General features: G+C 42.1%; 1 protein-coding gene across 1 annotated transcript in view; it reads right to left on the bottom strand.

Annotated features, from left to right (window-relative positions):
• LOC129102640 (potassium/sodium hyperpolarization-activated cyclic nucleotide-gated channel 1) overlaps positions 1-10,698 on the bottom strand; it is a 64,603-nt gene extending 53,905 nt beyond the window's left edge. The window contains 3 exon segments of the mRNA XM_054612874.1: positions 2,898-3,321; positions 10,345-10,551; positions 10,553-10,698. Of these exon segments, the coding sequence (XP_054468849.1) occupies positions 2,898-3,321; positions 10,345-10,551; positions 10,553-10,698 (777 nt within the window).
• Between the last annotated feature and the right edge of the window lie 1,654 nt (positions 10,699-12,352).

Genomic DNA, 12,352 nt, shown 5'->3' with positions numbered 1-12,352 from the left:
AGTAGGCTGAGGTCAGAGACTGTATGGCAAAAAACACAAATATGTGTTATACATATTACAGCAGAACACAAATTCCATCTTAGATAGTACTAATGCTTATTCAAACTACTGAATCAAATATAGACTTTTTTGCCATCATTATTTTCTGACTAATTGGTACGGCCAGATTGAGTCATCTACAACTCCACTCTAATGAGTGACAATCGGAGTGAGTTGCTTAAATGAGAAGCCTCAGTTCCTTTGTGGGTACTAATGCTGTTGCCACTCAGCTGTTACACTTGGACCATAATACCCAGCAGCCACTTCTCAGCAAAACAGTCTGTTAAAGGGTCCTATTTTGACGCAAGCACTTTTAACAAAGGGAACGTATTCACAGAGAAAGAATTGAGACATGAATCAGCACATTGAGAGAACTCTTTGGTAATATTTTTAACAAGTATATCTGTGGTATCTATGACAACAAGAAGGAATGTTCTGCTCCTGTGATGTAAAAACGGAGCTGAAAGGAGCGTGAGGCCTGTATGAAGAGGAAAGACACCACAGAATGAGACCAAGAGATAGTGTTGGCGAATCAACAAATCTGACTTAGCCCAGTTCTGACGGGCCAGCCTGCGTTGATGAAATAACGGCCCTCTTTACTTCGCAGATGGAGGGAAGAGATGGTGACAAAGTGGGAAAAAAAAGGGGGGGGTGAAGGAATGACGGACATACAGGCTGGAAGATGATTTATTGTCTAAACTCACTGTCTGAATAACTAACTGAGTCCATCTTAGGGCTGATATAATGATTGTTCACTGCTTTGAAACCCATTAAGACGGCAGGAGATGCATTTGTCCCTCCATTAAAGCGCTAATCCTGCATCCTAAACCTAACATGTTACGACAGCTTGGAATATTTCCCACCGAGTGCCTTTTCTTTCCTCTCGCCTCTCATGTGGATGTGTCTGATTCGCTGTTGTTTTTATAAGTCAGTGTGTCTTATTAATGTGGTTACACCAAAATAACTGTATTTAATTCCTGCAATGTATATTTAAGCATAGAAAAGGTTAGACACAAGATGTAGAAAAAGACAGGGTGCTAAAGGAGGACAAAGTACCGTGAGGAAAGGCATGCAAGGGTGAGAGAGAGAGAGAGAGAGAGAGAGAGAGGGGAGGACCAGGGAGGAAGAAACAGGCAGGAAAGAGTTTGATGAGCAGAGAGACGATTTGAGACAAAAGGGAGTGACTGAGTGAGCATGAGAGAGAAGAAGTGAGAGCGGCGGGGCTGTGAGTTCTGCTGTCGTATCCAAGCATTATGACACATCCCCTATATACCGCTCCGCCTCCCTCGCTGCAGATTTTCATTAACCTTGCGGCACCGTCTATTTGTGTTTTTTCTAACCTGGTCCACACTATCTCATCCTCCCACTGCATACGGCTCTGCAAACTTAAACGGCGGTATCATATACAGCACTGCTCCTTTTTGTGAAAATTCAGAAATTCATAAATTGACTTCCCACATAGTGTACATGCCAAGATAACACCCAGCAACTGCAATCCATATGGCGCTCACTTTTTAGAATATGGTTTTGTGCGTGTGTTTAGAGCTAGAATAATGCTTTGCTGAAGCATGAATAATTATTTTGTTTTTCAAGATGCCACATTATGCAGCGAGGGTAATACAACAGAGTTTAAAAACACACACTGACGGAAAAATATATGCTACCATAAACACTGTAAAAGTGTGCTGCCTCATTGCTACACAACCACAAGGATGATCTTTTCCTGCTCCATAAATGTTCACTGATCCATAGCATGGGGGGCTGGGAATCGGACGCGCTGCACGGCTGGACTATTTACGCTACGGTCCGGCCGGATGCTCTTCATGGCTTTAGCTGCTAGTGTGCTTGTGAGAGCTTATGTTTTGCCAAATGCATCTAGTGAATAATCGATCTCCTCACTTCCATTGTTACTGATATGACATTGAACTAAACAATGTGGGTGTGTGTGTGGATGCACTGTGGATGCAAGCTCAGATTGAGCCTTGGCAACAACAAAATTTGCTTCAACCAGTGTACCAAACAGCATGGATAAAGGCACAATAACAACAGGGGAGTCAGACAATAAGGGGGGGGTGCTGTGGGGCAAGGACGTTGAGGACGAGGTGAGACGGGGAGGCCGGCCAATTTGAAATGACCGTGCTATGGTCAGCCACTTACATCTTATCTAAACTACTTTTCAAAAATGTAATGTCGATGTATTTGGTCATGATGTCTAAAAATGTATCCATCTGCTGGACTGGTTCAGTCATGATATGGCGCAGCACAATCTTTCAGTGTGTAATGAAATCATTACCAAGGAGACGGAGAAGACTAGAGCCTTTTATAAGCAGTCTGAGTCAGGGAGTGCAATGACTCCATGGAGGGTAATAGTGTGTCACTCTCTGTTATGTCCAGTGGGGTTTAACCTTGTGACTGTTCACACAAAGTCCAACTGGGTCATCCACTAAAACCACACCAACCAAACATAAAGAAAGAAGATCATTGACCCTCTAATATGCTTTACCTTTACATCGCTATACTCTTGATTAAATAGTTGCCTACTTTATATTATTCCCTGAATCCATTTATACTTACTATATGAAGCATTTTTTTCTGAAAGGATGGAGGCAATTACTTTTAATTTCTGATTTTTTATTAATTTCACCTATCAATAAGCTGAACTGTCATTACCGCTTGTTTTCCATGGATTAGCCTTCTGATCAGTGGTGATTGACAGTCCCTATTAGTGTTTGACGTCCACAATTAAATCAGTGCGTTAACCTTTCAAGGTTGTTATCCTGCTGCTGGGTAAAGAACCACCATGAATAAAAACAACCACAAAATGACTGATGCACACAGACAAACATCCATATACGCACCTCCTCCCACTGATGTATGTATCTGATGAGTCGGGACAGTCTCAACAGACGCAGAAGACTGAGGATCTTGGTGAAGCGGACGATTCGCAGGGCACGAGCTGTTTTGTATACCTCCGAGTCAAAGCCTTTCTCCACTATTAAAAAGATATAATCCACTGGAATGGAGGAGAGGAAGTCCACTACAAACCAGCTCTTCAGGTAATTCATCTTGATGACCTTGGGGTCGAGGATGATCTCGGAGCTCTCCTCGTTGACGATCCCCGTCCTGAAGTTCATGACCAGGTCCACCAGGAAGATGGTGTCCGAGGCCACGTTGAAGACCAGCCAGGTGGTGGTAGTCTGCTCTGAGAAGAAGGTTATTCCCACAGGAATGATGATTAGATTCCCCATCATCATGATGAGCATTATCAAGTCCCAGTAGAACCTGAAAAGCGACAGACATGAGTCAGTATTGGTAGACAACATGTTGTAGACAGTTAATGCAGACAGTGTGAGTTCACGTAGATGTTGGTGTATTCACTCTTCCACTTTGTCTGACAGTATAAATCTGTACAATTTGTCAATCAAAATCCTCCATTAAGGCTCTTAGACTAAGAGTGAGTCTAGAGAGGCTTTAAGTAAAAGTAATAAAGAAAATACAGATCTACAGTAGCTCTGCAAGTCAGAACTTAAACACAGCAGTGCTTTTATATGAATGCTAAGGTCTGCATGCTCACAATGACAAGCCCAACATGCTGATGTTTAGCAGGACGAATGACCACAATTTTCATCATCTAGGTTTGGTGTGTAAGGGTGCCAACATTTGCCACAGCCAAGGCTTATGGAAACGTATTTGGTCATAAACCAAAATATTGGGAAAATGAACATTTTGACCTGATGATAGCAGAATTAACCAAAGTTATAGCAATTCAATTCATCCTGAGGGGATCATAAACGCATGTACCAAATTTCATAACAATCCGTTTAAAAGTTATTGAGACATTTCACTCACAAGCACAAATGTCAACCTCATTTTGACACTGTAGGAAAAGTCTGGGGATTACTAAAGTCAACAGGATTCACCCTCTGGGAATGTTTAACATTTCACAGCAATCTATCCAATAACAGCTTAGATATTTCCATCTGGACCCAATACTGTTTATAAGATGTATGTTTTGTAGACTACAGTTTTCTTGTTTTCTTGCAACCGTAAATGACCCGAGTGAAGCACAGCAGTACACTAAATAAGAAAATAGAAAAAAAATAAGCAACTGGATGTTCAAATTAACTTTCACGAACTGAAAACATGGTGAAAGGGTAAAAACAGTAAGATGATAACAGACAGTTCCCAGAAAGTAGAACCGATGGAGGCAGCCTGTAAACCACAAGGTAGCCCCACCCTAAAGCATACTCCGCTTTATCATCAATTTTACAGTAAATGGGACCAAAATGTACTAATTGAACATCATGCTGTATTGAAGAAGACGTGAAGCTAGCAATTCAGTCAATCAACTCATGTTAACAATGTTAACTGAGGTAAGTAGGAATAAGAATACGTAGTATTTAGTCTCATAGACTTCTATACAATTGGACTTCCTTTCTTTTGCAACCAGAGGAGTTGCCCCCTGATGGCTATAAGATAGAATTCGGGAGGTTGGCGCCTGGTCTGGAACAAAGTGGTCGACCAACCGACCAACCACTATTCCTAGAGCTATGCAGCTAATGTGACTAAACAACTAACGACAATCAGAGGGAAATTCTTAAAGACTGAGGTCTGTGGATGAGCAGAAGGTCTTTCGTTCTCACATGTTTTAACAGCTACACGTGCTTGTGTTGTTACCTAAGTCTCTTATATAATATTTTCTCTGATTGTTTGTCAGGGCTGAGAGTTAACTATGATTCAAGGACATGAAGAAATGTGCTGCTGACATTCAGGAGCCTGTTAGAAGGAGACCCTCTCATCCTTCCTGGCTGAGTTAATGTCCCTGCCCTCTGTCTTGTGACAAACAGAGCCAGAAGTGATTCATCAGCGCCCTGCTCCTTTCACGAAGTGTCCTGGGCCTCGATAAAGGCCGAGCAACCGTGAATGAAAATAGATGCTTTCAGGAATCCTATCTCTCGTGCTAAAAACTCTCCACTGACGCCATCGCCGCCTGCCTCTGCTCCGCCTTGCCGCCCATCCATTGCTGCTGTCGAAGATGGAAATGGACTGGCTGGCTGGTTTGGCAGGCTGCCTGCCTGGCTGGGAACCCAGTAATGGATCTGTTTGAATGAATTAAGACTAAGGCCTTGGCCTTATAAATATCCACAGATCGTGTGTCCGATAATTGTTTTTACCTCAACTAAAGAACGGTCAGCTACGTAATATTCACCGGAGGTATTTTTAAACCTGCAGGCGTTGAACTGGGGTCTATGGCATTCATTCTTTTAGTTTTATTGGTAGAAATATACTTATGCAACGATGACAATGGGCATGAGATTTGTGTTCACCTTAGCTTACTCCACACACACAAATTCATAACATTTTGAATGACACAGTGGGGTGTGTGGCATGACAAGACTTTTTATTCATATTGAAATGTTTAATAACAGGCTGCAATGACGGCATCCGCTATGATTCATCTTCTCAAATGCTTCATAAAATATACTTACTGAAAAAATTCATGTCTGAGGGTAAAAAAAGATCAAAAACAAAACTGTGATTATAAAATATATTTTAGGGGTCATTGTAGAACACATAAATTACTCTAGATAGAGCAATTAGTCTGTGGTTAAAAAAGAGAAGAAAGAGAAAAATAAAAGAGGCAAAGTTCATGATCAAAAATAAAGTAATTTTTTAGATAGAACGAAAAGAGTTTTATTTGATCAAGAATATGTTTTTTTTTCTTTTCATATTAAAAAAAGAGTGTTTACAAAACAGCATTTAATTAAGTCTTGTAAAATGCAATGAGTGTTCAAAAAGTAAAAATCTGAAAGATGCCTTTAGCCCTCAAGAGTTCAAAATAAGCATCTGGTTTTTTTCCAAGTGAAGGAAATGCGTGAATTTTTTCACTCATTAGTGTAATCAAAAACCCACTGAGTGCCCACATTTTGAAGATATTTCTGTTTCCATCGTGACTTGTGTAGGAGGCATTTGTACTGTAATTGACCTCTAAGACACCCACTTATCTAATGAATAAAACATTGTGTTTCAAAACTTGAATCAGAAACTATAAAACCGGAAACAGCAGAACATACTGCAGTAGAGAGAAGTTGTTCACAAAGTTTGAGAACTCCTGAAAAACAGAGTATTTCATTCGTTTCAATACTAAGAGCCAGTCGCAAAGTGTGCCAAGGCAGTCAGCTCCAACGACAGCTCGAAGACTGCATCCAGCTCTTGCTACATTATTGTATTAAGGTTTTGCTTCAATGCTCTAACTCTGAGAGTGCACGCAGCCCCTGTTAAACCAGTAGCTGAGAGCATGTGCGTCCAGCTGTAAATGCATCTCCCAGTCCAGCAGTGCATTAAAGGCACCAGTAAAACTCCTACTTCAGGTTTGGCAGCTCTACTGGTGCATCTACTTGACATCCACGACGATTTTTATTTTGCCCCAGCCATATGCCATCACATAATCCCTGCACTGCTGCTGGTCATTTCATGTGCCGAGTTCTTCTTCGATTTGTCAAGTCGCTCTGGGACACACCAACAAACTGCTGCTCTGATTGATTAAACACAGCATTGGTTCATTCTGCCAGATGTATGGGCCCTGTAAAAACTGATCAAAAATGACTAGTCTCCTAGCCCAATATATCACAGAAAAAGACTCGTAAAAAAACCCCAAAACAAACAGAAAGCCATGAAAGTTATTTGTCGAATATTGAAAGTTGACACTCGGCTATTATAGCCTGATGGACCTAAAACTAGAGCTTGGAGCTGTAGAACCTAAAAAAGAAACCACGAAGCACAGATGATCATACTGTAAAGCAACCACCCCAGTTGTAGATCAAATTCTCAAAATCAAGCCAGCTTATTTCTTCTTGTAGGTTTCCTCCCTACAACAAGTGCTCCATTATAATCAATGCCAGACCACTCCTGCCAAGAAAACCGAGGGAACCCCATGAAATCTTACTCAGCATAACACTATCCAATCTGCGTCCTGACGACTATACTGTTCTACAAGAGGTGACATTCCTCTACTGATGTATACAATGATAAAAATGGGATTTGGATTTCAGATCAAACAGATGGAGGACAAAGGCGTCTATGACTGACCATGATGAGGTTATTGAAACAACAGCAGCATAGGAGTACAGATGGCCGACAAAACAAAATTCTCCGTAGATCCGTCTCTTGGAGGCCAATAGGTTTTTTGTTTAATCGGCTACACTGGATGCTCAAATTGAGGTAAAACATGTCATTTTAAATGACCTGGAAAGGTTGCCCTAAAAAAAAAAAAAATGCCCCTAATTCTCTGCACAATACATTCTAGGTAGCACAACAAGTTTAACTGTCAAGAATAATGACAGTGATCACCAACAGCAATGTGTCATTTTGACTATGATCATCAGATACTTCGGCTCAAACACACTCATCTGCCTTGGCCAAACAGGCACCCTCTTTAGAACAGACTCTCTGAAAGAAAACATCACAGAGAGTCTTTTAAACTACGACAAAGGCCTCTCCTTAGCATAACCTGGGGTGTATGAGGCCATGCATGAGGCCTCTCTGAAAATCTATGAATAATGAATATTACTAACCTGCCATTAATCTTTAAGCAGCCACTGTGTACAAAGAATATCTTGGATATTGAGTTTCAAACACTCCCACAATGCAATATACAGCCTGTGTTAATGGTGGTGTCATTCATGGACTCTACTTACATAAGAGTTTCATTAAGAAGACCATAGAGGGTTTTCTCTTTCTGGTCGTACAAACGTTCTGCCACAGTATAGAAATATAATAGATTCATATACAAAAGAACTAGAAACAAACTTAAACTAGAAACAATCTTGAGATGCACATGTCTGTCTGGCTATCAGGGTGAAAATGGGTCATATCAACACCTGGCAAAGTACTGAAAACCTCTGAACCACATTTTGCCACGATGACGGACACACCGACTCACAAGGTGAAAACAAAACCAGCCACATGCTGTCGTGGCTGGTAATAATTGAGAGGTTAAGTTGAGCCCCACAGTGAGAACAAGATTACCATTTAAGCTACAGTACAAGGGGACCTGCCAAAGAAAGTGCACCGTTGCAACCCACATAATTTATGCACCAGCATGATAGGTAGCTTGAAGCGCTGGGATATATAACTTCACAGAACAGGCCACAAGGCAATCTCACTGGCATAAAGGGGTTGTCTCGTTAAACTGGCTAGAGGACAAGGACTTCCTATGAAAAAAAACACCCTTAGGAAAATGTCACGAGGAAGGAACCTTAGGGAACCTTCAGCAGCCTGAGTAAAAAATAAAAAGGGCCAATCTCCTTGAGCGGAGGTTAAAAAACAAAAATCCAAATTCACGGCCCAATATGTCTCATATTAAGAACATGCTCTGACATACATCAAGTATGTGTTCTAGAGTGTAATTAGCAGTCTATTATTTCCCCTTATGGAGTTATTTTCCTACATTTTCCATCTCTTGTAAAAAAGGTTTAGCATAAGGTAGATCATAAATAAAGCCCGAGACAACTAAGCAATAGCCAACTGTGAAAAGGGGTGTGCACGTCACTGAAATGTTCAAGTCTTACCCTTAGGCCATCTTGTACAGGGGGGGTCAATCTCCTTACATAATTGTTTTCAGGGATTGCTAAGCTTATTGACTTTTGTTGTGTGCTACTAACCCTAGCCCACCATCATTGCACCTCTGTGTGAGCACATGTGCATATGTCCTTGTTCTATATGCGATTTTTTTATGGTGAGTGCAGTTTAGAGCCGTCGTCAGGTATTCCATCTCATTGTTGCATTGAAGTCATGTCATGTATACCAATGGAATCAAGGAAAGGATACACAGCCATACGTGCGATTGCAGCTTTTTAGTTATTTCTTAGTTAATATTCAGCTTGCAGACTCCGGCAGAGAAGCACAGTGCTGCATATTCAGGCCTGCTCTGAGTTCAGGACCACGGACAGCTCCGTGTTAGAGCGGAGGGATCAACGTGTCCTGGCACGTCACAAAGCTTCAATGGAACAAGGGAGGGGGGGGATGATTGTCACCATCAAGCTGTGCCAGGGGACACCGGTGCAGAGACGGGGCCAAATGACATGCTTAATTGGTTGAGTGGTGAACTGTAAACATGCAGCTTGTGGAGAAAAACCAGTCCTGGCTGGACCTGATCTCTCATTTGTTTACCATCTGAACTGTGCACTGTGCCTGAGATGTTAAACGCATGAAAAAGCAAATTATCAGCAGTTTGTTCTCATGTGCATGCATCTATCATTAAGGCAGTTTAGACAGTAGGATGTGTGATTGTGTCCAGGTGAGAGAATGAAATGCCAAAGGAGGAATAAATACTGATCAAGTAAGTGTGGCATGATCACCTCGTCTGAAACAAACACATTCCATCACCCCCCCCCCACACACACACACACACACACACACACACACACACACACACACACAAACGCATCAGTCAATCATTAGTGCTGTCAAGACTGATTGATCCCAAAAACACGGCCATTTTCTCCTAAAAAATCCTTTCGCCGCGCGTTTTTTTTTTTTTTTTTTTACCGCATTCTGTGCGGGTTTTTTCCCCGCACACAGGCCCCCCCCCCCCCCCCCCCCCCCGTCGTCTCGCACCGCCGCCTGCAATGTTTACAACCGTGATGGTGCAATGGCATTGTCACGTTGTGTCCAGGTACTGTCGCCCCCTTACAGCACACAGGAGGAGAGGAGGGGATGTGTCGCAATGATGAGGACCCTTGATACAGTGCAGTTAATGTGGAACAACCCAGAAAAGGTGCGCTTGTGCGTCCCTGCCTGCGTGCGTGCGTGCGTGCGTGTGTGTGTGTGTGTGTGTGTGTGTGTGTGTGTGTGTGTGTGTGTGTGTGTGTGTGTTTTGATATTGACATTCACCATCCTTTTTCCAAGGACATCTCGCCGATACACCTTTCGTAGCCTCTAAACGCGTCCCCTCTCTGTCACAATACAAATGCCGCAATGAGACACACACACACACACACACACACACACACACACACACACACACACACACACACACACACTGGACACATTCATCCAGCAGAAGCCGGGTTGCCTAAATACAGAGAGGTAGATTAGCGTTTATGCGCCTCGGGGGGATGGGGGATGAGGAGGAGGAGGAGGAGGAGGAGGAGGAGGAAGGGGGAGACAGAGGCTGTGCGTGCGCCGATGACAGAGCGTTATGTGTGAAAGTGTATATAGCTTGCAGACCCCCTCGGGTGGATAAAAAAAAAAAAAAGAGAGAGAGAGATAGATGAGCAGGTGTCTTTTTTTCCCAGCCCTTACCTAAAATCGCTATACGGATGGATGATCCAGTACCCGGCCGTCTGAACCCTCTCCTGCTCCTTCTCCACGGCTTTCTGACTGCCGAACATACGCAAGGAGAACTTATTGACTCCGGGCTGCATCATGGCCCCAAATTGTCTCTGCATAAAGCCGTGCTGCCTGGCCGCCCCGTCCAGATCGTCAAAGCCGACCATGGCCTCTTCCCTCCCCCTTGAAGCCCACCGAGTTGCTGTGCTCCTTGGTGTTCTGGCTCCCCGTGTTGTTCTTCTGTATCGAGTCTTGCCTCTGAAAAACATTATTCCCGTCCGCCTTTTCCTCCTTGTTGCTGGAGAACGAATTCGATTTTTCTTCCATGGTGTGTGTGTGTGTGTGTAAAAAAAAAAAAAAATATATATATATATATATATAATATATATTTATATATATATTATAATTTTTTTTAGTTTCCCCGTTTTTCTTTCTTTGCGTTCCGTCTCCGAGCTCGGGAGGGCTGCGAGCAAAACTGGAGAAGACCCCGCTGTGAGCTCTCCTGTTGTTTCTCTTTTTTTTTTTTTTTGGGTTTCTTTTTAATTATGTCCTTCAAAAGTGTTCCAGCTCCTCTGCCTTCGGAGGGAGTGCTGCAAACTGAGACAGAGTCCCCGACAACCCTGTGGATCAGGTTTCTTGGGTTACCGCCATCTACCGACGGCCCCGGCTTTCTACCGTCCAAAGCCTTCTGCTTCTGTCTCACTTCGCACGGCACTGCGGTTTAACTGGCACATGCCCCTGCACCTTATTTACATAATGAGGCTCATGATACCTCTTCCCTCCCCCCCCCGTGTCACCGGGATCAGGCATGGCGGGGTGGAGGAAGCCTATGTCATAGGACTCAGAGTGAGTATATGAAGTTAATGAAGATGTTTTGGGGTTTTTTAGGTTTTTTTTTAAGTGATTTGACAAGGCATGTGTGTGCCTCCTGTGGCTCGGCTGGCGGCAGGTTTGCTTCCTACTGAGGGGTGATAATAGAAGACAACACGGTGAAACAGATGGTGATCATAGTTTGAGCCTCTGGTCATATGAACAAAATATGAGTTGAACATATTGTGGAAGTCACACCTTTCAAGGTGTTGCAGATATGATCCAACATTTAGAGTGTGCATGCACTGAATGCATTGCACTGTCTAGATAGTTGCAATATGTATAGGCACTTGTTTGCATAGAAGCAACCTGAGCTCTATTATGCAACGCAAAGATATAATATGATCTAAATAAAAACATCTGCAAGGTGCATTTTAATTAAAGCAGTTAATGTCTGAGGATATACGGATGACAAACTACTCATCTACATCTCCTAAAACATCTAAAAACTTTGTTAAATCAACATAACAGCTCACAAAAATGAATTATAGGGCTCATTGTTGTTTGGATGACCCACCTGTAGGGGCACCAGCCAGAATGAATTGAGGCGATTAGTGATACTGAATGGCCATTCCAAGTTAATGACCTGCGTTTCAAAATGCTACCCAAGTGAAAGTACACAATAATGAACTTAAAAGTAAAGTACTCACTTCAGAAAAATGTCCCCTTTGACTGTGACTAACATATTATATCATCATTATATTATTATCACTCATTCATTAAGGTAAACAAAGGCTTTTATTGTTGTAGTTTATTGAGGTGGTGCTCATTTTCAACTGTTAACTATTGATTCATTTCCTGGTTATTTTCTCAATGAATCTATTGACTGGTTCTTTGGTTTGTAAAAAGATATCCCCACTCATCAATACAGGGAGCCCAATTTTACACCTTCACTATGCTAGTTTTAATACAACCAACAGTCAAAACGTCAATATTATTTTCAATAAATTACATTTCAGGAGCTGGAACCTTTCAATGTTTGGCATTTTGAATGAAAAGTAACTTATTATAAAAAAAAGTTATTATTACATATTTATCAATCGTCTAATTGATAAATTGACGATGGATTAATCGTCTTTCACTTAATTTCTGAAGGATGTATTGTCCTTTT

The sequence above is a fragment of the Anoplopoma fimbria genome, chromosome 14 (assembly GCF_027596085.1).
Source record: "Anoplopoma fimbria isolate UVic2021 breed Golden Eagle Sablefish chromosome 14, Afim_UVic_2022, whole genome shotgun sequence".
Taxonomy (NCBI): Eukaryota; Metazoa; Chordata; class Actinopteri; order Perciformes; family Anoplopomatidae; genus Anoplopoma; species Anoplopoma fimbria.
Note: the sequence above shows the minus strand (reverse complement) of the source record. Positions and strands in the feature narration are given on the sequence as shown.